At 44.5% G+C, this 27657-nt stretch overlaps 2 protein-coding genes across 6 annotated transcripts in view; one reads left to right on the top strand and one right to left on the bottom strand.

Moving 5' to 3' along the window:
* lg24h1orf131 (linkage group 24 C1orf131 homolog) overlaps window positions 1-981 on the top strand; it is a 2745-nt gene extending 1764 nt beyond the window's left edge. For both annotated transcript variants that reach the window (XM_029631361.2, XM_029631362.2), the window contains one exon: window positions 219-981. In XM_029631361.2, the coding sequence (XP_029487221.2) occupies window positions 219-345 (127 nt within the window). In that variant the 3' untranslated portion in view covers window positions 346-981. The remainder of the gene's footprint in view (window positions 1-218) is intronic.
* Window positions 512-27657, bottom strand: LOC115107747 (E3 ubiquitin-protein ligase TRIM9-like). Of its 4 annotated transcripts, none has more exons than XM_029631356.2 (11): window positions 26826-27656; window positions 14434-14529; window positions 13793-13915; window positions 11622-11732; window positions 10429-10582; window positions 7980-8048; window positions 7554-7714; window positions 7038-7176; window positions 4988-5291; window positions 3652-3814; window positions 512-3383 (listed from the first exon to the last, which is right to left on the bottom strand). In XM_029631356.2, exons 1-11 carry the CDS (start codon window positions 27579-27581, stop codon window positions 3333-3335), a joined length of 2127 nt encoding a protein of 708 aa, XP_029487216.2. In that variant the 5' UTR covers window positions 27582-27656; the 3' UTR covers window positions 512-3332. The 4 variants fall into 4 exon arrangements, with proteins under 4 accessions (XP_029487216.2, XP_029487217.2, XP_029487218.1 ...); XM_029631358.2 differs by lacking the exon at window positions 512-3383 and adding an exon at window positions 4474-4550 and having other exon boundaries at window positions 3729-3814; window positions 26826-27657; XM_029631359.2 differs by lacking the exon at window positions 512-3383 and adding an exon at window positions 4491-4550 and having other exon boundaries at window positions 3733-3814; window positions 26826-27657.

Below are 27657 nucleotides of genomic sequence, written 5' to 3'. Positions count from 1 at the left end.
TTAGTGATGTTAATCTAAGTTTAGCTTTTAAATAGATTTCCAAATATGTGGACATTTTGCCACAATTGAATAGGTTTGAACCACTGTCAGTAACTGTTATGTAGTACATGTTTGCTCCATGCCTCCACTTATTATGAATTTCTGCTTCCCTTAAGTGTTAAATCTCCATGTTTCATACTCTGTGTTCACTGAATGTTTCATGCTGTACCATTTACTAGGGATGAGAAGAGGAAGTCATCGTCCAGTAAAGCTCCAACAGGCCAGGTGGGACGCTTTAAAAATGGAATGCTGGTCCTGAGCACCAAAGAAATTCAGAAAATAAAAGCCTCCATCAAAAAAAAATAAGTTTAAAATAAATGCCACAAAAGTGATGAAGTGAAAACAATGATTAAGAGTTGCATTTTTGGGAGTTAAGAGACTTTTCACATGAAGATGCAGTAACGGACAATTGATGTCCAAGCCACAATTAACATAATCCCAGAAAGACTACAGAAAGGATATGAAGAGCACATTCATATTCCATCACAGTTTATTCATTATATAAAGGAAAGACAGCATTTTTCTTCTTTTAAACTGTATAATATGAAAACAATGCCATCTCATTTCATATACAAACCACTTAGAAGTACGAAACGTTTACATCGTATGATAACTAAAGAACATACGTAACAGAATTCTATCAAATAAAGCACAGCTTTTTGTGAACACACTGGACATTGATGCCAGTGTTCTAAAGGACCAGATGACATTCCCTATGAGGTTTGGTGGTGCACCCTGCCTAGTTTTCTGGTAGTGTGGCAGTGAGAGGGCACTAGCCACGACCCCAGGGCATGAGTTGCATGCCTGTGTTTAGAAGAGAGATGTCCCCCAGACACGGCAACAACCTTCCCCACATGGCATACTGAGAGTGGGAACAGTAAACGTGGGCAAAATAAACCTCTGAAATGTATTATACATTTATAAATAAATAGATGAAATAAATGTGTCTACTGTCAGTCTCTTGAGGCAGAGTATAGGATTCAAACCCAATTGTAATCTGACAGTCATGACATTCTAGCACTATTTTCTTTTGGGTGGGGTGTTCACATTCAGAAGCAGGCTGGTAAATGCATGCCAAACACTACAATATGACATTTAGAGACGATAAGCTACTATGTGAATTTACTACAAAGATTCCTTTGATATTATGGTCTGTACCGGCAGTGTGTTTGTGAACACCATTTCCATGGTGATTGTTGAGAGGCTACATGGAGCCACTTTTGTTTGTAGGCCTCTGCAGTCATCCCTTTTGGGTACATGACACTTCACTATACTGTAGTTGCCAACACAAGCACTTATTGAGTTTTATAAGAATATCTTCATAACAGAGAAGATTCTCTCATTGACAACATTCACTTGGAGACACTCAATAACCAACTGTACATGCTGCAACCTGATGCATTGGCTTGTCTATACAAAATGGCTTTAGTCAATATAATTTATGTACCCTGGGAATGGTCACCTCCACATTTTAGCTTTGGACATACTGTAGTTCTGTAATCAGACAGTCTGCTCTATATCTAATCAACATGTTTAATGTACAAGGCATTGGCTCTGTTCAGAGAACATTAAACACAGCTAAATAAACCCAACATTAGATTCTAAGACCATTCAACAATGCATGACTATATTTGGTGTTTTTACAAAGCAAGGATACAAGAACAGTACAAATCATTTTCACCAAGGGTGTACCACCATGCTTCAACACAGACTCTGAGTAGAATTTTTATTCTAATAACAATAGCTTTATTCTTAATCCAAAAACCTATTACCATTTTGGATTAAGGGCACATCACTTTGAAGCAACACTTTTAGTAGCAGTCGGAGATTAAAATGTTCAAAAAATTAGAATTATAGAATATGATACAAAACAACTAACTGCATCTAATTATGATTAATGATATACCAGTATGTGAACTTTATGAGGACATGGTCAAATGTTAATGTGGGATAATAAGCCTGCCTAGTATCTACAATTCCATTAAGGCTCCCTCAGACAAATCACAAATGCACTGCTTAACCCTCTAAATTAATTTTGTCATCTGACATTGTGCTTGAGCCCCATAAGATATTAAATTGTCACATAAATGATTAAACACTTATTTTTTTAGGAAATTAAAGTGATGGTGTAATTTTGACTTCAAACTCTATGGGGCAAATGTATTTTACTGTACTAGGTAGTTTGAAAGGCTTCTGCATATCACTGTTTAAGGAATAGTTTTACTATGTACAGATGGAGTTTAGTAAACTAGTTTGCTTAGAATGCATGCTTAGGACACATTAGTCATATTTACAATTTCCTTACATACTATCTTGACCCTCTAGTGGTCTGTCAATACAATATTTCTAACTGCTTTACAATACCTTTAACAATACTTGTTTATTCACATGAGCATACACCCTCTTAATAAATATTTCAATAGTGTAGTAAAACCCAATGCATATACAGTAAATCGTTTGAAAAAAGATACATATTTGCATTTTAAATAGTTTGACAAAATATACATGGCTATGTTACATCTCAATGTCACAGTGGTTTGGCTTCACTTTGAACCAAGATTTGTCATCTAGTGACAGAATTGTAGGTACCGTTTGTCCTCTGATTAGTCCTTTACACAGATCTGACGATCTATGCTGGGGTGAATTCAATTTCATTAAATTAAATGTATAGTGTATAAAATCCCCATAGGTCATTTTCAATTGAGCAGATTTCAAGTTGAATTTATTCCAATTCTGGTATGGAAAGGCTTTGTAAAGTTGCAAAGACAGTATTTCACTGAGAAAAGCTCTATTATTCTCAACGTTTGAATGAGAAGGGAAGGGAAAGGAGGATAAATAGTCAGTTGTACAACTGAATGCATTCAACTGAAATGTGTCTTCCGCATTTAACCCATCTAGTGATTTCCTATAAAGAAATTGGAGTATAGAAAGTCTCTATGAAGGAACCTGAGAGAAGAGAAGTAGAGGAATGGTACTGTAGGACATCTCATGACTCTACCCTCATGGGATTTCGTTCTAGTGATGCACTTCATTAAAGCACCCTGTGGCATTTTGACTGTAAACACAGAATCTGATTGTACGGCTTGAGATGCAATTAGAACTTGGAAAATTACAAAAACAACATAATATTTTATATACAAAAGTCCCTCGTATATAAGACTCCCTCCAAGGGTGATATTTGATCGTAGGCATTAAACAGCATACGATATGCTCTAGTAGCAAGAACAGATGGGGATGGAGCAGGAGGAGAACTTTTTGACATTGGTGGGACTGTGCCAGGACACCTTAGGAGGCTACTGCTGCTTAAAATTCTTTGGCACCTCCATTCCTGTTAGTAGGGTAACCTGTGAAGGACAAACATTACAAAATGAGATCATGACAGACTAAGCTGCTGACTCGAGATCCAGGATTTGACTTTCAGGAGCCACAGAGTGTACTAACTCAACATAATGTATATTTTCTGGTACGTAAGAATTTAATAAAAATATGTGCATATGCAAATATTCCTAATTTGGAGATTAATTTCCTTGCATTTCGAGACAAAACTACCCACATTTTTACAAAAAAACAATGTTTTCCCATCTAAGCAACTCTGTCTGACTGTTTGTTCACCTGGACATTCCTGTTGATGCTGACAGCAGGCATGAAGACTCCCTCCAGGTTCTCGAAGGCCACGGGGCCATGCTGCTGTTTGTTGATAAGGAACGTTACAGTGTGCTTGTTCAGGTCCAGCAGGATGCCCACAGTGGCACCCTTGCTGATGCCCCCCTCGGCCCTGCAGAGCACACACACACACACACACACACACACACACACACACACACACACACTGAGTCTAGGCCTAATGGACCATATCAAAACAGATCAAACAGGCCCTTTGAGAGTGGTATGGGATCTCAGAGGGATAGAGGGTTGCCAATGACTCCAAACACAGTTTGCAGCAAATGGCTTTCAGCAGTTAATCGTTTCCTCTATTCAAAACATTAGATTTGACCTAATTGCAAAATAATGTGTGTTTTGTATGTAGGCTGTGTGTGAATTGATGTACAGTAAATCCGGATTACTTGTGGTTCAACAAATATATGAAAAACGCCTCTCGAGCTTTTCCTTCAGGGTGTGTAGCTTACTCCATTCCAATGGCACAAAGTCAAATAAATACATCAGTATCCAAACATCTTAAATACTTTGGCAATGCAAAGCTGTATGTAAATAGTTCAACTCAATCCAGTCAACTCACCCAAAAAGTCAGCAGATTTTTGGTTTTTGAGTGTGAGCAGCTCAAACAACAAAATGGTGGAAGTGTGAAAGCATCACCGTTGTCAAACAGCTATGTCACAAAGCTACAGGACTTCCTAGTGTATTTCCAGAGAAATCCACTAGGCGAAAGAAACAAACAAGCAGGATTGCAAGCAAAAATCTGCCTTTGATGATTACCTGACATTCATGTATACCTGGCACTTTAATGAGGGAAATGAGTGAGTCATTGTGGGTGATAGGCTCCAACGTGACAGCTGACAGGAAGAGAAATAATGAGGGTGAACAAACACGAAGATGATCACAGGGAAACTTTTGAATCAGCTACTGAAAATGGTAACTACTACTGCATTATTGTTCATTAAGGGGGAAGGAGGATTGTGCTTTGTGTATTCTTGTCCCTGGAGGTAGATTGCTAAGCCTGTGGAATTTGAATCTATGTATTTCATTACTCTATGCTACTCAGTAAGTATACAGTATAAGATAAGTAAAAATGGATTATCACAAAATAATAAGATTATTGCCCTACAAATGATCTCTTCCATTTACAACTAACTGCCTGCCAATATTGTACGTGCGTAAGTGGGCTATTTCTGACAGTATGACACACAATGAGGATGATGATTATTTCTAAACTCGGAAGCTGTGGAGGAGCAGGAGTCAGCCTTCCGCCCCTGAGAGATGTCCCACCTACCTGTTGGTGTGGGAGTTGTTGTGCATGAACCAGCTGCGGTTGTTGTCCACGTACATGGCCCAGGCCTTATCATCCTTCCCCAGCATCATGTCCTTCATCGTGTTGATCCTCGCCACCCCGAACGCTGGGTCTGGGTGGTTGTCATAGCGATCCACCATGAGCTCCCAGTAATGTACCCCCTTGGAGAAGGCGGCAGTCCCCAGCACCACACGGTCATCATAGCTGTTGCAGCTCACCGTCTGGTTCTCATTGGTCAACACAATGTCCCTGTGAGCCGAGGCGGGGTCGAAGGTGAACCAGGCCACTGCAGGAGAGACAAAGTAGAGCAGTAGGATGAGTCGGAGAGAAACGAGAACATTTCCAGGTCTCTAGGCTGCCTGAGTGAACCTTTGTGGAAGATGGAGAGCAGGAAAGAATGAAACATGATGCTATTATAGAACAGCACGATCAGCTAGGACCCTATGGTGGGCTGCATACCGGGAGATGACACATGAAATATTCACAAAGTGCCACAATGAAAAATTCAACTTGATGTTCTCATTTAAATGTCAAGCACTGGATTAATTCTCATTCCACAGCACTTTGCCCATAAGGCACTGCTGTATGAAATCATTGCAATGTATTGCTTTAATTAGCCCCATTCCTCAGAGAGACACTGCTATTTTGGAATAAACAGTTATCTGGCACACGACAGGCACTTTCTAAGGCCACCACATGCAGAGATCCATTGTTATTGCAATTGGCAGAGCCATAGCTGGAGCCGCCTGTACTCTAAGTCTAAACTCTCTCCCTGCCTCACCGCTCTGTCAGCCGTCAGCACATTGCCATGCTTTGCCTCCCAATCCCAGCCTTACACTCAATCAATGGCATCGACAGCCTATTCTCTCTCCCTCTGCTCTCTCTCTGTCTTCCCTCCAGAACTGACAGGCTAGAGTAATCACAGTCTGGCACGCGCTCGCTGTCATGCTTTGCTAAACTGCAAAACCACTTCCACTGTCTGCCAGCACTATATCAGGACTGGACACCTCTTTAGTGGAGCTCCTTCAGCTCTGGTTCTGGCATGGCGCTGCCTGATGTTTACTGCTCTCAGCTTTGGGCAGATAAACCAGGAGAATTCTGGGGACTCGGTCCCGGCTAGCACCACCACACCCAGCCAGGACAGTGACAGATTGCAGAAGTCAAATCAAACTTTATTTGTCACGTGCCGAATACAACAAGTGTAGACCTTACTGTGAAATGCTTACTTATAAGCCCTTAACCAACAGTGCAGTTCAAGAAGAGTTAAGAAAATATTTACCAAATAATCTAAAGTAAAGAAATAATAAAAAGTAACACAATAACAAGGCTATATACAGGGGGTACCGGTATTGAGTCAGTGTGCGGGAGTACAGGTTAGTTGAGGTAATTTGTACATGTAGGTAAGGGTGAAGTGACTATGCATAGATAATAAACAGCGAGTAGCAGCAGTGTACAAAACAATGTAAATAGTCTGGGTGGCCATTTGATTAATTGTTCAGCAGTCTTATGGCTTGGGGGTAGAAGCTGTTAAGTAGCCTTTCGATCCTCGACTTGGCCCTCCGGTACCGCCTGCTGTGCAGTAGCAGAAAAAACAGCCTATAACCTGGGTGACTGGAGTCTCTGACAATTTTATGGGCTTTCCTCTGACACTGCCTATTATATAGGTCCTGGATGGCAGGAAGCTTGGCCCCAGTGATGTACTGGGCCGTACACACTACCCTCTGTAGCGCCTTACGGTCAGATGCCGAGCAGTTGGCATTCCTCAGAGTCGCCTTCCATTAAAGTGGGATCGGGATGCCATTGCCATTAAGGACACAAACAATAGTGTTGCTGGTTGATGGAAGGGAGAGGCACTGCCGGCTCTGGATGTCCCAGAGGACTAGCTTGGCTCAGCAGTGCTGAATTCAGAGTATCATACTGCACCCCGGGTACTAATTAAGCCTGCCGTCCCCTGGTCCCCAGTCAGAGAGTGGTCTTCCCTTTCATGTCTACAGTGAGATCCACAGAGGGAGAAGACAGAAAGAAGACCCACCGTCAGATGTCTTCAGCACCACCGTTTTGCTATAGGGCCCCACCCCGGTGGAGTTGTAGGCCTTGACTCTGGCGTTGTAGGAACTGTTGAAGTGGAGGCCGTCCACGGTGCACACGGTCTCCTTCCCTACATACACCTCCTAGGACATGCAGATATACAGTACAGCACAGGACCTTCTGGCATTAGTTAGAGCTCTGACTCCAGCATAAGCACTATGAATAATAAAAGATTCCGTAGAGGTGACAACTGTTGTCTATAGGTGAAATTTACTCCACATATAATTACAGTGGAAATGTATTACACATATTGAAATAATCTTGGCTAAATAAAATATTTCCCATAGATTCCTTGCATTGCATAATGAGCATCAACTTTCTTTGATTAAAGTATTCAATTCTTTGACTAAATCTACTGTTAAAACAGCAGAGCGTGAAGTGCTCCATCCTAGTGTCAGACTACATGGAGCGTCGGACATGACGACACACACCGTCTCTAATATATGAAGTATTATCTGACCCTGTATTGACCCCCGTTGCCGTCGTCCAGCTCCAGGACGTAGCCTTCAATGGGGTTGCTAGGGGACACACTGACCCTCCAGGCCAGGGTGGCACTGTTGTTGCGGGTGCAACACTTCTCCAGCTGCAGCAGGGGGGCCGGGGGCACCGTGGCAGACTCCACTGGAATAAAAACGGATGGCAGGAACACCACAGAGGAGTTAACATCTATCACTGCATGGATAAGTAGCGGTGATAGTGGTTGTTGTCAGGCAGGTGTCAAATTTAAAAGGGAAGAGTGTAAAGGGTAAAAAACATGCATGGGAAGAGAGCACTGTCGGGACCACTCTATGCCCCTTAACGTGGTGGCCTGGTGTGGGCTGGCAGGTCTCAAGGAGGAAAAGGGGACAACTTGGATTTGGATGATCATATAGCAGCTCTGAAATACCTCCTGAGCTCTCCGTGTCTTTCAGTCCACCTGCATGCATTTGTTTCAATAATGGAGTCTCCTGAATATCTGAAACACGATATTGGACATTTGTTCATGTGTGATGCTTGAGTTATTTTGCAACATAGTGGAACTGATCAACTGCAGTGCTTTCTCAAGAGAATGCTGGTTCAACTCCCCATGGGTTCAAAATCACATTTGTTTTACATTACGTTTTATTTGGGCCAGACTGAGTTGGCAACTGGGTAAGGGAAAATCTTGTCTGCTTCAGTAAGTGTTGAAGCGAACTGAAATACATATTAGTTTATGAAAAAATATATCCTGGTATTCTAGGACATTGCCAGGGGATATACACTACAAATCTTCCTCAGATTTACTCAAGCATAATATTTCGTTGCATGGTTAAATAGACTAATGGCAAAATAGCTGTGGACACATAGTATACTCAGAATATTGAACTTGGTCACATCAGCCAAGCATTTGGATTGTAAAACATGGACACCTTTCTGGTTTTGCAAAAAAACGTTTCTACCACTTCACCAAGCAATTAAGCACAGAATGAGTACAGATTATGCATTTCACAAGAGACAAGAGTATCTGCTCAACTGATGAACAGCCATACAAAAACACAGTACAGTCAGGCACACTTAAAAGATGAGTCCACTGAAATCTAAGGGACAGATTGAAATTCACTGGGGGGAGGTGTGGTCCAAAATAGGGGAGGGTTATCAAACTTTCTTGTTTTCCTTTGGGGAGGGTTGTGTGTTTTTTGAGAGGCATAGGGGAGGGTAGTGCCTTTAGTCCCTGGTTTACATTCACTCATCTGCTCGTATTTTTGCTATAAAGAACGTCTCGACTTACTTTTGATATTACCCTAATAAAGTTTAGAAACGTTTGTGAAGGTTTAGTATGGTGTAGCTTTTAAGCTCTCCAACTGACTCCGAAAGCTGAACTTGAGGTGAGGAAGACAGTTTCAGCCCTACCAGAGCTACTCCTATAATCTAACAATATAATGCTTAATCTTTATACAACATTAATGGATACATTTTTTACTAATTACCCTCCTTATGTAGGTCTATATCTGTATAGCAGACGCAGTAGCCATCTGACATAAAGAAATCACATCAGCGTCGAAGCATCGGCATATCTCTCTCTCTGGGGTTAGGCCTAAGCTTATTTGTTTAAATAGGAATATAATACAGTGGGCATGCAATGCCCTGATACATTTTGCACTAAAATCTCTGACAGCTGAACCGTGAGGTGAACAATGTTTTTTTAGGAAAGTAGCCTAAACCCCCCTCAAAAAAATAGGCTTTAAAGTTTTGCATATGCTATATGCTCTCTCAGAGAGAGAGATATTCCGATGCTATGACACCGATGTGATTTCATCGAAACACAAGGAATAGCTTGAGAGAATTGTACTTAAACTCCCCCTTCACACTCATCTGGAGGTTGAGCATTTTTTTTGTCTATCTCTGCAATGTGTCTGTATTTATGTAATTGTATAGTATTTATGTAAACAAATAGGGACCACAATGGAAATAAGTTGCCGACTTTATTGTGAAATCCTGGTCACTTTAAAAAAATCTTTGTGTACAGTATATGTATTTTTTTAACTGACAAAATCTATCGATCAATCAATCCAAACTGCAGCGGCCAATTGATGAATTGATGAATCTGTTACAAAACATCAAAATGTTTAATGACATTGGGCTTTTGCCAAGCCAAGCCTTTAATACAGGGTAAGCCTACAAGACAGGGAGGGATGTATTCTGTTTGTCCAGATTGATATAGTCTATTTATTGTGCTGTTCAAAACGGAAACCATGATATTGAAGTGCCCGAAGTCTGTATGCTTTGCTTATTGGTTGTGTGGTGCATTAGCACAGAAACCTAAGATTTGTTGCATATATTTTATAGAATTATAAATATGGTATCAAAATGTTGTAAATCAGATTTCCCCCTAGCTGATCATTGTCTGCACCAGGCTCTGATCGTTGTGTAATGAAACAAACAGGGAGAGGGAGCTCGTCTGTGGTGGTCGGCGAACCCTCAATATTCTGGCCCGTAGCCCTGCGTGGCATCGACTGTTCCACAAAAGCATGCTGAAGTGGTAAAGTAGATATCCACGTTTATAAATACATGGTTGCTACAGTTATTGTTATTTGTGGTCTTAAACATTATTTAGAGTTAATTCTATGCAGGGGGAGGGTGTTCAATTTATTTTACAGTACAAGGGGAGGGTCATGTGAAAACTTTGGGGAGGGGGTGCATTTGTTTTTCATGACAACTTGAGTTGGACCGGCCCCACTCCCCCAGTAAATTTCGAACTGTCCTTAACAATGTAACAATATATTAAATGTGTATGAATAGACTCACACTATACAAACTGTAGCAAGTATATGAATATGACGTATAAAACGGATTAAAACGTTACATAGATTGGGTACCTTTGCTCTGGACAAAGTCCAGCTGTATTATGGTCTGAAGCAGGGGGTCGGTGTTCAGGGTCAGGTCAAACTCAGGGCCCACCTTGGGCTCCAGAGCCCCTTTGACCCACTGGTCCTGAGACGATGTCACACGTTTGATCAGCGCATCGGAGATCTACACAGAGACACACACAGCAGGAGGGATCAGCATCAAAGAAGATACAACTCCCCTAAAACTTGAATCTACATAGTAAATATACTATTACAGAGCGGAATATGGTTGGCTTTTTATGATTTATTCGAGGCTTTGTGCTTCTGGAAAAATGCCAGCAGGAAATGTGCTGCATTTAGGAATAACCCTGTAGGGCACTGGTTCCCAACCTTATACAGTTACTACACCAACAACTGAATTTGGCTCTGCGCGAAGTACCCCTGAAGTACCCCCTCATGTGCATTTTACCAGTAGCCCAGTGGACTCAGGAGTCTTCTCAAGTACCCCCTGTGGATGGGCCGAGTACCCCCTGGGGTTCTAGTACACCTGGTTGGGAATCACTGCTGTAGGGTACCAGCTTTCATGCTACCTGCAGAGCTTTTGTAAGAATTTATACAAGCTTTTATGTACAGAGCACAGATTTTGTTCCAAGGGGTATAAGAAACTGTACAATCAATACTTCATACAAATTTGAAGGGAGGAGATAAGCATCGATTCCCAGAAGATAGTCTTTCCACTCTTATTTCATCTGATTCAGACCACTCCTATCAAAAGACCAGGAGAATCAATGGCTTCCGGCTAATGGTGTGGGGAACTAAATATGACAAGTCACCTAGATGAGGGTGTCACATACTAACATTCGGTATCACGTTAATCTGTATTAGTGCAAGCCAATGAGAACTGGTTTGGAATGACCTATCAAGTATCAATATCTTCATCCACACTTCGCCAACAACAAAAACATGTATTCACATCTTTCTACAAACTTATCATATGTACTCAATCAATATTTATTAGTATAGTAAAAGATATAAGCGGTTCTTCAAAGGTCTCCTCTATTTGGTCTTAGCATTTATAGCCCAGTAGGAGACAGGGACATCTGAGGGAAGTTTTCTCTGTGTGAGAGGCAGACCGGCAGGCAGCAAGGATAGCCTCATCCATAACCTTCTACTAGCAGAGCTCCTGACCCATTCATCTATCCTTCCATACATCACTACTGTACCTGCAGGAAGCCGCTGGGGTCGTTCTCTTTGATCACCTCCAGACAGTACTCCATCATGCCTGTAGTCTGACGTAGCTTCATAGTGCAGTGAGTGATCTGGTCACGCACCACCTGAACACAACACATGAGAAGCCAGAAGGACACAGACAGGCACCCTTTAATGTCATATTAACACTGGGCAGGCATTTCACACACACACACACACACACACACACACACACACACACACACACACACACACACACACACACACACACACACACACACACACACACACATACAGAGGAGGCTGGTGGGAGGAGCTATAGGAGGGCATGCTCATTGTAATGTCTGGAATGGAATATATGGAGCGGTATCAAACGCATCAAACATATGGAAACCACATGTTTGACTCTGTGTGCTTCCCCCTCTCCACAGAGCACAGAGCACAGAGCACTGGGGGAAAGGGATTTGGGTGAGTGTCAAAGCCATTCATTCACAGCTAATTGAAATTGAGTGGACTGTCACCATTTTATGAGCCATTTCTTGGGTAGACCACTTATACCTGCTCATGTGTTCAACTCATCTTTGCATTCTTTGCATTTTCAGGAAAAAAATATGACTATCAGATTATAATGAAAAGGTCATACAAGGTAGATTAATTTCAAAGCAGTTAATCACTCTATTATCAAATTAAGCCTTACAATTCCGAACTTATCCAATAAATAATTTGATTAAGTCACTGACACATTCAGGCAATAAGCCCATAATTAATTAAATGCTCATAAACTATTCAGCTGGATCTTAATTTAATATAATAAGCATAAAATTAGCATTCCGAAAGGTTAGATTGAATAAAATATCACACAAATATAAACACACCAGAGGACAGTCAGGAACTGTCATATCTATCCAATGATAATGAATGGGCAGTAAGGTAAATAATTGTAACAACTCAGATTGAATTGACTGTATAATCCTCACATCACGCAACATTAAAACAATAACAATCCAGCATTCTATGGATTATGCCTGGACTAGACTGTCACGAATCGCATGACATTACTCTCTCCTTGGGAATGTGTAGCGTGGCGAAAGAGGCCACTGATAAAAACATAGCCGACAGACTACTGGCTCGGAAGAAATGAATTAGAGGAGAAAATGACGTTCACCGACACAAACTAACACAACACTTGACGATTGAATAGGGGGAAACAAATGCCCTGATGTTGGGATTACATGATAAAAAATAAGATATTTGTGCCTTTGATGATAGAAACAGCTGCGTGATAGCCGAAATATTTTCAGGGATCATTGTCTTGTAGCTGATATAAAGTAGCTTACCGCTAATCACCAACCATCCATCTCCACCACACTGTAGGAGATCAAATGTAATGGACACCAAATGCTGTCACGACAGTAGTTTGGTACAAGCCCAACAACTGCTATTTACAGTCCAGTTACTGACTTTACCATATGGCCGTGAACTAAAGTCCATAAAACTCTTATTTTATAATCTTCTGAAAAGGGCACATTAGTGTGACGGCCTTAATCAAAGTGAAATGAAAAGACCCTTTTTTCTGCTGTGTGATGCTGCAGCAGTCCTAGCTGCTCTTCAGCTCCAGCCCTGATAAACACAACAGCTGTCCTCTGAAGCCCCAATCCTCCAGCCGGGCACGTTGAGCCTGGGCATGGATCCATGTGACCCACTGAGAGCTTAACGCCAGCCAGCCTGCAGGCCAAGGCCCACCCCTCAGCTGGGGCTTCAGAAGGAGAGGACAGGGGAAGGAGAGGAGAGAGACCTGGGTCCAGATGCACCTCGACCTAGGCCAAAACAAGTGCACAACCCTGGATGCCCTTTGTTGCTAGAGAGAGCTGACAGCTGAGTCTATCACTACTCAGAGTTGTATTATGAATAACAGTTATCTGTTGATCATATTTTTTAAGTGTGCAAAGTCATGTTAACATATTTGATGCAGAGAGAGTACTGTGATTATTGTTATCAATAAACCATAAACCATTCACCGAACTGAATGATGCCATCTGTACATTACAGCCAACATAACTTGGTCCCCAGGCTAATTGTGCACAGTATAATCCAAGCTTGGTCTGGTGTGTGAGACTGCAGTCAACATGACGTTCCCACCCATCAAGCTGTTGGAGCGTCCATCAGATCAGACCCACTGACCCACCTTGAGCTTGTACTCCCTCTCTTTGGTAACCTTGGTGAGGAGCTTGGCTTTCTGCCGCGTCAGAGCCTCAATAAGGGCGTCACACTGAGCCACCAGGCAGGCCTCGAACTCCACCCCATTCTCCTGCCAGGGACACAACACAACACATCGCTTAATGACAGAACAGGGAGGTACAGGGCGCTAGGGCGAGACACAGGGAGACAGGGGGCAAGGACACCACCGGACTGCATATTCTGACACCACGTTGACTCCTGTTAAATCATCCATCATCAACACTGTATATCAATAATTTATGTGAGAGTAGATGAGGCCTGAGATAGTGAATAATAATCTAGAAACACTTTGCATTCAGTTCAAGGATGAGCAGAGCTGGGATTTTACTCAAATACAATCCTCTCAAACCGAGAATAAGAGTCTTAATAAATCAAATTTTATTTGTCACATGCACAAAATACAGTACATTTCTTCTTTCTTTTAAGTATTTGTTGAGCATCTGTATACCCTTGATCTACAAAGTTGACTACAAAGTTGACTAAGTAGTTTATGGGGAATACAAGTTAAATTGATATAGGACAGAAATAACAGTATTCTATTTCAATACATGTGGATATTTTAATTGGATCTGCAAGACCCAATGTTACCTGTATCTGCTGAAGCATGTTCTTCAACTGCACCAGAAATTCCTTGGCATCCTTGGCTTTATCCGACACACCATTCAAAGCTTGGGACAGTTGACACTGTGAATCAAAAACACACAATTAATCATCCAAAATAAATAAAAAATACAATCTATGCAGACATTTCAATTGAATGAGTTTGAGAATGCAGCCACTTCTGAGCAATAACTCTCCATGTCACTTCTCTAACATGTTAAGATTAAAGCCTGGGGCAGTACCAGTGACGAAATACTCAGTACAGTACCAGCGATGATGCAAACAACTAATAAACACTTCACTCAAGCCCACCCACATGACCTCTTTGGTCATAATAATCAAGGAGATTCAAACGAGCACCTCAAAGCCATGTGTAGAAGTCAAGCCCTCACCTTGTAGTCCTATAATCATTTATTTCTCTATCTTTCACCAGATCTGCTCTGTGCTGAGGCTCATGAGTGATGGGTAATCATGGTGTAAACCAACCCTGCTGTGATCAATCTGGCCAGGATCCCCCACCCCCGCTCCTCCCACCTGCTCCTCTTCCTCTGGGCCTCCCTGTAGGGCTTCTCTGGGGCTGGGCCTGTGGGCTATGTGCGTAGGTTCAAGAGGGCCGCAAATCAAGCCATCTGGCAAAACAAGCTGTCTGTCTGCACCGCTAACAAGGGGATGAGTGATTCCCCTCCTCTTTGCTGTTTCTTTCCACCAGGGCCCGAGTCACAGCCCCAGACAGATAGGACAAGACAAGGGGGCATTGCAAGGCCAGTGTATGTCTGCTAAGCCCTTTCTCTCTATACTGTGACACTGTGTCTGGGTGACCTCCGGGGGTCAGGGGGAGGGGTCCGGGGGCCCTCCTATGGGGACAGAGCCGGCCACACGGCAACCTCCTGCACAACACCAATTAATGTCCTTTCACTGGGTTGTGCTTGTTTATCCTGACAGTGTTGTATGGGAGAGTTGGATTCAATATGGTAAGGAAGGATGCTACTGCTCAACATGAAGAAATGACCAAGGAACCATATCTTCAAAGTTTTATCGGTTTTGTCATGAGCCCCCATTGTAAGATCCAGTTTTTTTTATGAGCTAATACTAAACTTCATGTTATAATTAAGTTCTGGATATGGTCCTCATGTGGCTCAGATGTGGTAGCGATCTCATTTGTAGAGATGGATTACAGCATCAGTGGTAGACGACCTACATAACCCCTTCACTGTCACTAAGGATGACAGGTGAGCTATGGCAGGAAGAAACACCTGTTGTGAAGTAATGATTAATACGGGCCATAAGATGAAAGGTGAGGCTCTATTCTTCAAAGAGGAATCCAATTAATCATTTTACAAATGTACCCTTAATCGTAATGTATTTCTTCCAGAAAAAAGGGGGAGAGACATCCTTTTTCCTGTCAACAAATCAAATCAAAGTTTATTTGTCACATGCACCGAATACAACAGGTGTAGACCTTACAGTGAAATGCTTACTTACAGGCTCTAACCAATGGTGCAAAAAGAAAAAAAAGTATGTGTGTGTGGGGGGGGGTAAGTAAAGAAATAAAACAACAGTAAAAAGACATTTGAAAAAAGAGTAGCAAGGCTATATACACCTGTTAGTCAGGCTTATTGAGGATGTACATGTAGGTATCATTAAAGTGACTATACATATATGATGAACAGAGAGTAGCAGAAGCGTAAAAAGAGGGGTTGGCGGGTGGTGGGACACAATGCAGATAGCCCGGTTAGCCAATGTGCGGGAGCACTGGTTGGTCGGGCCAATTTAGGTAGTATGTACATGAATGTATAGTTAAAGTGACTGTGCATATATGATAAACAGAGAGTAGCAGTGTAAAAGAGGGGTTGGGGGGGTGCACACAATGCAAATAGTCCGGGTAATCATTGGTTACCTGTTCAGGAGCCTTATGGGGGTAAAAACTGTTGAGAAGCCTTTTTGTCCTAGACTTGGCAATCCGGTACCGCTTGCCATGCGGTAGTAGAGAGAACAGTCTATGACTGGGGTGGCTGGGGTCTTTGACAATTTTTAGGACTTTTTGCCTCTGACACCGCCTGGTGTAGTGGTCCTGGATGGCAGGCAGCTTTGCCCCACTGATGTACTGGGCCGTACGCACTACCCTTTGAAGTGCCTTGCGGTCGGAGGCCAAGCAATTGCCGTACCAGGCAGTGATGCAACCAGTCATGCTCTTGATGTTGCAGCTGTAGAACCTTTTGAGGATCTCAGGACCCATGCAAAATCTTTTTAGTTTCCAGAGGGGGAATAGGCTTTGTCGTGCCCTCTTCACGACTGTCTTGGTGTGTTGTTGATGTGGACACCAAGGAATATGAAGCTCTCAACCTGCTCCACTACAGCCCCGTCGATGAGAATGGGGACGTGCTCGGTGCTCCTTTTCCTGTAGTCCCCAATCATCTCCTTAGTCTTGGTTACATTGAGGGATGGGTTGTTATTCTGGCACCACCCGGCCAGGTCTCTGACCTCCTCCCTATAGGGCGTCTCGTCGTTGTCGGTGATCAGGCAAGGTTTCCTGTTTGCTGTTGTGTCGTCAGCAAACTTAATGATGGTGTTGGAGTCGTGCCTGGCCATGCAGTCGTGGGTGAACAGGGAGTACAGGAGAGGACTTAGCACGCTCCTCTGGGGAGCTCCAGTGTTGAGGATCAGCGTGGCAGATGTGTTGCTACCTACCCTCACCACCTGGGGGCGGCCTGTCAGGAAGTCCAGGATCCAGTTGCAGAGGGAGGTGTTTAGTCCCAGGATCCTTAGCTTGGTGATGAGCTTTGAGGGTACTATGGTGTTGAATGCTGAGCTGTAGTCAATGAACAGCATTCTCACATAGGTGTTCCTTTTGTCCAGGTGGGAAAGGGCAGTGTGGAGTGCAATAGAGATTGCATCATCTGTGGATCTGTTTGGGAAGTATGCAAATTGGAGTGGGTCTAGGGTTTCTGGGATAATGGTGTTGATGTGAGCCATTACCAGCCTTTCAAAGCACTTCATGGCTACGGAGGTGAGTGCTACGGGTCTGTAGTCATTTAGGCAGGTTGCCTTTGTGTTCTTGGGCACAGGGACTATGGTGGTCTGCTTGAAGCATGTTGGTATTACAGACTCAATCAGGGACATGTTGAAAATGTCAGTGAAGTCACCTGCCAGTTGGTCAGCACATGCCCGGAGCACACGTTCTGGTAATCCGTCTGGCCTCACAGCCTTGTGAATGTTGACCTGTTTAAAGGTCTTACTCACGTCGGCTACGGAGAGCGTGATCACACAGTCGTCCGGAACAGCTGATGCTCTCATGCATGCCTCATTGTTGCTTGCCTCGAAGCGAGCATATAAGTGATTTAGCTTGTCTGGTAGGCTCGTGTCACTGGGCAGCTCGCGGCTGTGCTTCCCTTTGTAGTCTGTAATAGTTTGCAAGCCCTGCCACATAAGACGAGCGTCGGAGCCGGTGTAGTATGACTCAATCTTAGCCCTGTATTGACACTTTGCCTGTTTGATGGTTCATCGCAGGGCATAGCGGGATTTCTTGTAAGCTTCCGGGTTAGTGTCCCGCACCTTGAAAGCGGCAGCTCTACCCTTTAGCTCAGTGCGAATGTTGCCTGTAATCCATGGCATCTGGTTGGGGTATGTACGTACAGTCACTGTGGGGACGACGTCCTCAATGCACTTATTGATAAAGCCAGTGACTGATGTGGTGTATTCCTCAATGTCATCGGAAGAATCCCGGAACATGTTCCAGTCTGTGATAGCAAAGCAGTCCTGTAGTTTAGCATCTGCTTCATTTTACCATTCTTTATAGACCGAGTCACTGGTGCTTCCTGCTTTAATTTTTGCTTATAAGCAAGAATCAGGAGGATAGAGTTGTGGTCGGATTTATCAAATGGAGGGCGAGGGAGAGCTTTGTACGTGTCTCTGTGTGTGGAGTACAGGTGATCTAGAATTTCTTTCCACTGGTTGCACATTTAACATGTTGATATAGATTTGGTAGAACTGATTTAAGTTTCCCTGCATTAAAGTCTCCGGCCACTAGGAGTGCCGCCTCTGGGTGAGTGGTTTCCTGTTTGCTTATTTCCTTGTACAGCTGACTGAGTGCGGTCTTAGTGCCAGCATCTGTCTGTGGTGGTAAATAAACAGCCACAAAATGTATAGCTGAGAACTCTCTAGGAAAATAGTGTGGCCTGCAGTTTATCACAACATACTCTACTTCAGGCGAGCAAAATCTAGAGACTTCCTTAGATTTCCTGCACCAGCTGTTGTTTCCAAATATGCACAGACCGCCCCCCCCCCCTCGTCTTACCGGGGTGTGCTGGTCTATCCTGCCGGGGCAGCGTGTATCCCGCTAGCTGAACATCCATGTCGACATTCAGCCACAATTCCGTGAAGCATAGAGAGAGGGCAGCCAGCAGCATCCTTCCTCTCTTATTATCTGATGCAATGAATGCAATGAAGAGACCCAGTAATGTCATTAGAGAGAGAACTCTTAAGTAATGTGCATGACATTCAAGAGCAGAGGGTTTCAACAGTGGAGGAGCATAGCTATTCATTTCCAGCCCAGTGTTTGGGGATCTGGGTAAGACGATGCAAAGCTGCAGCGCTCATCTGCGGTGTTGGCCATGATTTCAAATGGGTCTTTAGGGACACTCCTGGAGGAATATCTTAGATTCTTATCGCCTCCATTTCCTTTTTTGTTTCCCCTCTGTTTTTGTCTCCACCTCCTCCCTTTTCTCCCTCTCTCAGCAGCTGTGTCATTAGCGCTCCACATCTGGATGAGAGCAGAACCAATCTCCCTCCCCGGCTCAACCTCACACAAATCCTCTGGCCGTATGGCACACTGCTGCTCCACGACCGACTAACGCTCAACAGCATGTCCACGACAGCCAGCACAGCACAGTGCTGCACAGCACAGCCAGCTCAGTACAGCATCACAGAGAATGCACACAGTTTGTGTTTGCATTGCCACGTACTGTGTACAAACTCCCTGGAAGGACATGTATCATTCTTGAGGAAGCTTGGAATTACTGATGGCGACTTTCCTTTCCCGAAAGCCAGTACCTCAGCTTGGACCGAGGTACAGGAAGCAGAGACGGATTAGGTGGTGGGAGCAAATGTCATCTGCCTGCACCCAACCCGGCTCTTGTGCACTCTGATGCCAGTTATGGGAGGCTACTCGAAAAAGAGAGCGCAGCCAGGTTTGGTGTGTACCCCCCGCCACCTGTGTCTGCCTCGGTGAAGCACTGCTTGCTTCTCTTCCCAGACTTGTTGATGAAGGGTCCGGTCCCACCTCAGTGATACGGTCCTACGTGGACTTTCGAGACCGGACTAGCTAAATGAGCCCTGCATAGCGTGCTAGCCAGGTTGGCTAACTATCTGAGGCACGCTAGCTATTGCTAACTATTCCTGCCTCGCCACAGTGGTGTTAATGGGTTAGCGCTCTTGTTTAGTATACAGTATGTAGTGTTAAATTGCTTGGTTATTCTAAACGGACCGCGCTGTGGTCAAAGACGCAAGCTAGCCTAGCTTATGCTAAAAAAAGCCTCCTGGTGAAAGTTGGCAAGCATGCTTAACTTCTGGCAAGTCAAATTTACTAGCTTTCCCCAGCATTATGGCAACCCCATTCCTATTTTCAGGTCCTAGAGTTGGAGGGAGTGAAGGAAACCGGTTTTGCGCGCACCTCCAATGAAAAAGTAGCCCCCTGAGCACTTGGCTGGGGTAACCCCCGGAGCAAGGGGCCATGACCAGTGCGCCCCTCCGCAAAAACATTACTGTGACAACAGTGCCCCCAAGCTTGGCAAACAGTCTCACGGAAGCACAGTCTTTCTGGCTTCCGAGTGGCGCAGGGGTCTAAGGCACTGCGTCATGGTGCTAGAGGGTCGTCACCACAGACCCTGGTTAAATTCCAGGCTGTATCACAACCGGCCGAGATTGGTAGTCCCAATGTCGTCTGAGTTAGGGTTTGGCCGGGGTAGACCGTCATTGTAAATATGGGAACAGTGACATCAAGCTACAATTTGTTGTGCATCCCCCATGCTTATGCAACGTCATCACATCGACCGTTTCCGAGGCCTCAGAGCCCATTTTGAGGGAGGAAAAATCTTCCCATCTCCAGAAGCAGGCAATCCGAGTGGGTCCTATGTCCATACGGCCTGGTTACGAAAAGAGATGGGACTTTTGTTTCCATTGTAGACCTACAAGCCCTCAGCAAGCACCTCAGAGTCTATAAACTCAGAATGCTCAGAAGCAACCAGCTTTCACAGCAATTGGCTGGTAGCGGCGGAGATGGAAACTCGATTCGGGGGGCATGGACACTTGTGCAGAGCGCACTGCATGTCAATTACCCAGAGTATCTGGCACTCAGGCGATTCCCCCAGTTTTTGTTGGGCTGGCTTGTGTTGGTCAGAACCGACAATATCTCAGTGGTGGCGTGCATCAACAGTTGGGAAGAGACTGTCTCTCTCCCGCCTAACCTTTACTCACTCCCTATTGCTGGGGAAAAGTGTGCACATGCTTTTGCTTTGGGTGACGCATGTCCCCAGTTGCCTTTACTCGGGTGCAGATATTTTATCTAGGTGGGACCCTCTCTCCCAGGTATGGGACATTTTCAGCATTTTTCTCGATGAAGGACCCAAGTGCCCCATTGGGAATGGACAGTCTGATGCACCAGTGGCCTTGGAACCTCCTTTACACGTTTCTGCCAGTGGTTCTGATTCACCTCACGTTGGAGTGTGTGCACCAGGACTGCTTACCATTGATTCTTGTGGCTCTCCAGTGGCCCAGGCAGAGACATTCATATTTTAGGCGGGGACCCGTGGAAACTCCCGTAGCACAGGGACCAGTTGTCCAAGGCACAAGGCCAGAGGTTTGGTTCATATGGGCCTGGCCCCTAAGAGGGCCAATTTCATGGCTAGAGAATTACCTCAGAATGATATTGTTACCATTCAGTCTGCAAGGGTGCCCTCCATGAGAGGGCTGTATGCGTATAAGTGGCATGCATTTGAGCTCTGGTGCCAAGATAAAGGACTTGTTCCTTTTCAGTGCTCTTTTCATCATCCTGATGTTCCTACAGGAGCTTTTCAAGCATTCTCCACTTTAAAAGTGTACATGGCCACTGTCTCAGCGTGTCATGTGGGAATTGACGGAACCTCACTGGGAGCAACCTGGTGGTGCAGTTCCTGAAAGAGAGAACCGGTCTCTAAAGACCGCTCTCTAAACCTATTGCGCCCACATGGGACTTGGCGCTGGTTTTGGACGCACTGTGTGCATCCCCTTTGAGCCTCTGGAATGGGTTGATCTGAAAATCCTCTCCTACAAAACCTCCATGCTCATGGCTTTGCCTAAACATGTTGGGGACCTCCATGTGTTTTCCGTACACCCTTCCTGTACTCAGTTCGCCTCGGGAAACTCTAAGTTGGCGTTGCGTCCAAATGCCTCCTTCGCTCTGAAAGTCATGGCTATGTCCTACAGGTCCTTAGCTTTTGAGCTATTTCCCTTTTTGCTTCTGAAGAGCAACAAAGGTTGCATGCCCTGTGTCCGGTGTGAGCTTTATGCACGTAACCAGGATATCCGCTTATGTGACCAAATTTTTGTCTGTTTTTGCTAATCCAGCTCGCGGCAGGGCGCTCTCTATGCAGCGTCTCTCCCACTGGATTTTCTGGATCTCCCTGGCATATACCAGTAAGGAGCCAGGTTTACATATGGGTGTACACGCCCACTCCATCAGGGCTCTGGCAGCTTCTTGAGCGTTGTTTAAAGGGTTGACTATAGGAGATATTTGTGCTGCGGGAGGTTGGCCATCACCACACACTTTTGTGAGGTTTTATCGCTTGGATCTCACTGCTCCCAGTATAGCACACAGTGTGCTAATGGCTGGGATAGGGAAAAGTCACCAGGCAGTGTGCCGTGTGCGCAATACCCAGACTGCCGCATTTGGCGGGGTCAGGTCTGGGTGGTCTGCCATGGGCCGTTTCATTTAGTATCTGTTGGGGTCGGCTTGGGTTGCGATTATATTTCCCCATAGTATGTTCTACCGAAGTTGACTGACAAAGGGAACGTAACTTTATGATTATAACTACTGTTCCCTGAAGGAGGTACAACACCTGTTTGGCCCAGCACCATCTGTTCCTGGGCTTGGTGAAGAGCGATATTAAATTGAAGGAATTAATTTGAGCCTCACACTTATCACCTGTGGAAAGCCGGACTTCCAGCCGGACTTCCAGCGAGGTGCAGATTTCATTGGCCTTGTCAGTTGTGATTGTAGATCCTTCAACAGAAGTCGCAAGAGTGCGACTCCCCGTACTATTTTTTACCTCCTCTCCCTTAGTTATAGTAATAACGTTATGTTATATACTTAAAAGGAAGCGCCTTAACAAGATATCAAATATTGATAGGATTTGCTACATTAATATATGTATGAACGTGCAGAATATGGACAATTTCCATGACATAAAGCCCAGTTCAAATTACACTTGCAAGGAATAATTAATTAATTATTTTTTCATACTATGGGTCAGTCAGCTTTCAGCTGTGTAGCTAAATACATCGAAAAGCATTGATCATAAATTATTCCTGCTATTTGAGATATTATACATATTGTAAAACCTGTTACATACACTTACAAAGTTAGGATATATTAATCCCAATTTTTTCCAACATTCTGGTAACTTGCCACTGTGTAGCCATGGTAACACTTGCAGTATTTGCGCACAGCACTACAATCTCATGTCCACACACTTCACAAAGGTCTTGCCCAAGCACTCTTCCTCTCCTCTAAAAATAGCTCAAAAATGCTCCTGTTCCTATGCCTTTGGTTACAGTAGTTGCACACATAAAGTATACGCACTCATCCTTTTACCCCTGGCTCCCCCATCACCAAACGTTTATTCATCACAGCATTTACCAAGTCTAGTGTATCAGGAACTATGCAGCACATATATTCAATGGGATGGGAGATACTGTACTTTACATGACCTACATTCTGGAGCCAACGCCATTGCTGGGTCTGGGAGAGGGGCTCCCTTTTTCTGTATGCCTGAGGTAGCATAGCAAGCTGTCTCCAGCTGCAGTATCATCTGAATCTACAAAGAGGAACCATGGTTTCTCTAATCTCCTAAAAGAGTCTTTGTGGCTATTTATAATGTGCAGTATTTAGGGAATTCAGGACAAAACAAAGTTGGTTTTAACAATCGGCGAGCTGCCCTTCTGGACTTGGGCCCGATTGCGCATGTCTGCCTGCTGGTGCCTAGTGAGCAATGCCCTGGAATTGTGCATGCAGGTACAGAGGGGGGACTTTGGATGCCTCTGCTTGGCTGCCCACAGGACATTCACAGGAAACTACACCCCTGTGACTTACCATCCAATCAATCATCTGTGGTTTATCCTCTAGTAAATACATATTCATGATGTATTCCTGGCAATATTTTTTTTCACTAACTCACAGTGGCACTGTAAAAGGAGAGAAAAAATATAATTGATACCCTAAGGCAGTCCCTTGTGTTCCGTTGTTTCATTTGACATACTGTAAATAACATAAACATAACGATGTCCTTCTTTACATTACTTTCAAATCATGTTTGTAAAAGCATCCCCATATAGAATGATAAGATTGACAACTGAAGGTCCAACAAAAACTAATGGGGGTTTATTGTTATTCTCACTAGCAAGCCAAGTGCAATACAACAGCTTGAGCACTGTAATAAGAGACACACCCCACCACACAAGAGCTCTCACACACACACAGTCTCTTATTCCCAGTGGACGTGGGTCAGATTTGAGGAGTGAGACAGCAGCAGTCCGGCAGAGGAGGAGGTGTGTGTGTGTGTGTGTGTGTGTGTGTGTGTGTGTGTGTGTGTGTGTGTGTGTGTGTGTGTGTTGGACTTTCAGTACTGATTATGTTCTCCACAGTCCACAGACGGTCAGCACACACATGCCTCTCCATTATCAGCATGAAGGATCTCTGCAGCATGAAGGATGACAATTGCCTCTGGGCCACATGCCACAATGCATCTGTGGTCATAAAAGAAACCTTGGACGAGCAGCCTTTCTCTCTCTCTCCTATCAACACTGCAATCTCCAGGCCTTCCTACCCTAACTAACAGACTGGTTGTTGAGTCTGTTCAATTGAGTTTTCTGTCAGCTCCTAGAGGAGGACAAATGATAAAGCATGTCAGAGCATGAGGGTGGATCTGGAGCTGTGGATAAGAATGTGAGTAACAGATGTGAATTAGTCCCCTACGTCACAACAGAATTACATCATAGTGACAGTGACATGAAGGGCTGCCTGGTATAGTGGACTCATTCATACATTTGGTCTCGTTTACATTTGGGCTCAGTTGGTGGAGCATGGTGCTTGCAACGCCAAGGCTGTGGGTTCAATTCCCATGGGGGACCAGTATGAAAATGTATGCACTCACTAAAGTATGTTGCTCTGCATAACAGCATATGCTAAATTACTTCAATGTAAATGTGCAGTGACATGGGGAGCTGTCTGGTCACTGATGTGATCATCCTGTCTGGGTTGGCGCCCCCCCTTGGGTTGTGCCGTGGCAGAGATCTTTGTGGGCTATACTCAACCTTGTCTCAGGATGGTAAGTTGGTGGTTGAAGATATCCCTCTAGTGGTGTGGGGGCTGTGCTTTGGCAAAGTGGGTGGGGTTATATCCTTCCTCTTTGGCCCTGTCCGGGGGTGTCCTCGGATGGGGCCAGTGTCTCCTGACCCCTCCTGTCTCAGCCTCCAGTATTTATGCTGCAGTAGTTTATGTGTCGGGGGGCTAGGGTCAGTTTGTTATATCTGGAGTACTTCTCCTGTCCTATTCGGTCCTGTGTGAATTTAAGTGTGCTCTCTCTAATTCTCTCTTTCTTTCTTTCTTTCTCTCTCTCGGAGGACCTGAGCCCTAGGACCATGCCTCAGGACTACCTGACATGATGACTCCTTGCTGTCCCCAGTCCAACTGGCCGTGCTGCTGCTCCAGTTTCAACTGTTCTGCCTTATTATTATTGGACCATGCTGGTCATTTATGAACATTTGAACATCTTGGCCATGTTCTGTTATAATCTCCACCCGGCACAGCCAGAAGAGGACTGGCCACCCCACATAGCCTGGTTCCTCTCTAGGTTTCTTCCTAGATTTTGGCCTTTCTAGGGAGTTTTTCCTAGCCACCGTGATTCTACACCTGAATTGCTTGCTGTTTGGGGTTTTAGGCTGGGTTTCTGTACAGCACTTTGAGATATCAGCTGATGTACGAAGGGCTATATAAATAAATTTGATTTTATTTGGTGCAGTGGACTCATTCAAGAAGAGGTGTGAAGAGTGATAGTGTAACTTCAACAGTACAGAGATAATTTGCCACAATAGCAGACCAATACATCATGTCCTCCCCCTCTTCATCAACACATACTCCCATTCCATCTCTCTCTCTCTCTCGTTCGCTCACACACACACACACACACACACACACACACACACACACACACACACACACACACACACACACAAAACACAGCTCATTTGACCATCCCATTCTTGACAATACAGAATGTTGGCCATAAAAACACAAAATGGACAATGTACTGGTGTGTAATTGAACTCACTCAACCCCAGGAAATATATGGACTAAGCACTTCTGCATCTTTTATTTATAGGGCTCATTACTTATACATGCTGCTTCACACTTATGTGATTTTCACAGTCCTTTTGTGGGACAGTAGGCTAGTGTGATAAAAGTGAACTGAACTCAGAGCAACCCTTCTAAACAGTGAGGGTGAGTGGGAAGACGGATGCATGCTGTTTGATATATGATGGATGGAAGGAAGGTCGTGGGGCATACAGACAGTCCCAATCATGCAAAATGTGAGATTATAGTGACCCAGTTTGCTCTGAGGGTGATAAAGGCATTTAATTTAATTTGTGATAGCTGTGTAATAGCTCAATGTAATGTGTGTGTGATTGGGTACTACTCTACTATCTCTCAGTCCACATTCTGCCTTTAGAAATGCTATGCCTGGGAGGAGCAGAGCCCAGTTCTGAGTCACAGCCTCCTACTCCTCTTCACCATGTAGTGGGAGCTGAGAAAACCATGGGGAATGTTACACAGCACTGGTGACCTTTTCACAAACCAAGAGCTGTACTGTAGGCAGGGAAAATCTGGCCTAGAAACTGGAGTTTAGTAAACTGACACTAGTGAGTCAGACTTGTGGGCTCCAATTATTTATTCATCTGTGATTAGGCTATAATGTTGCTGGCTGGCTAGGCCTACTATAGGTTACCACGGATGAATTGTCCCTTACAGTAAATTGTTGGTATGATTTAAATGGCACTGATGACATCGGTGATATGATGCTGCACAGAGCAGCGGATTATGGCCAAGGCATCCCCACCACCTCCATCCTTACCTTGTGCTGTTTCCACATGGCCGCTAAAGGTTTTACATCGTGACTCCCATGCTTGCCACCCTCCAGACACTTCGTGCACACTGGAGTCTTGCAGTTGATGCAGTACATGCTAAAGTTCACCGTGTCATGGTCTGCACATGTTCCCTGTTTGCGCAAGGTGGCGGTGGGCATCTGCTGTCCTCCTGCAACTGGCGATTGGGTCGGTGGCACTAATCGATGTTTGGCCAGCGGTCCACGGGAAGGGTGGCATCGCTGCTGGCAAGGTGTGCAGTAAAACACGTCACACTGCTCGCACATCACAGTGGCATCGACAGGGTTGCGGTCACATAGCTGACATTTCACGTTGGCAGAGCGGCTCTGTTGATACCGAGACACGATCGCCTCCAGTAGCCGGTTACGTGGAAAGCCCCTCAGCCCCCGCTCATCCAGAGATACACTACGGTGACAGAGAGGACACGTTATGGAGCAGTGGCGGTGCACCAGAGTCGGAGGAAACACCCTCACCCCATTTGGAGACTTGAGGCACGGCGTGTATGATCCATAACCGCTGTCCGTTTCACTATACATGCTCATTTTGTCCATATCCAAATAATCGTAGTCCGAGTTGGAGGCACGGTTATGCGGTGGTGTTTCGCCTTCTGGGGTCTGTACAATTATATTTCGGGCGCACGCCAAACACACATTGTGCGAGCAAGGTAAAAGAATAGGATCCTTGAAAAGAGAACCGCAAACGGGGCATTTTAATTCTTCATCCATCACGTCTTCTATTCAACGCTCCTCACACAGAACGCAAGAGCAGCAAGCACTATTTAATACTGGCAGCTCCCTTGCC

The sequence above is a fragment of the Oncorhynchus nerka genome, linkage group LG24 (assembly GCF_034236695.1).
Source record: "Oncorhynchus nerka isolate Pitt River linkage group LG24, Oner_Uvic_2.0, whole genome shotgun sequence".
In the NCBI taxonomy this organism is placed as follows: Eukaryota; Metazoa; Chordata; class Actinopteri; order Salmoniformes; family Salmonidae; genus Oncorhynchus; species Oncorhynchus nerka.
Note: the sequence above shows the minus strand (reverse complement) of the source record. Positions and strands in the feature narration are given on the sequence as shown.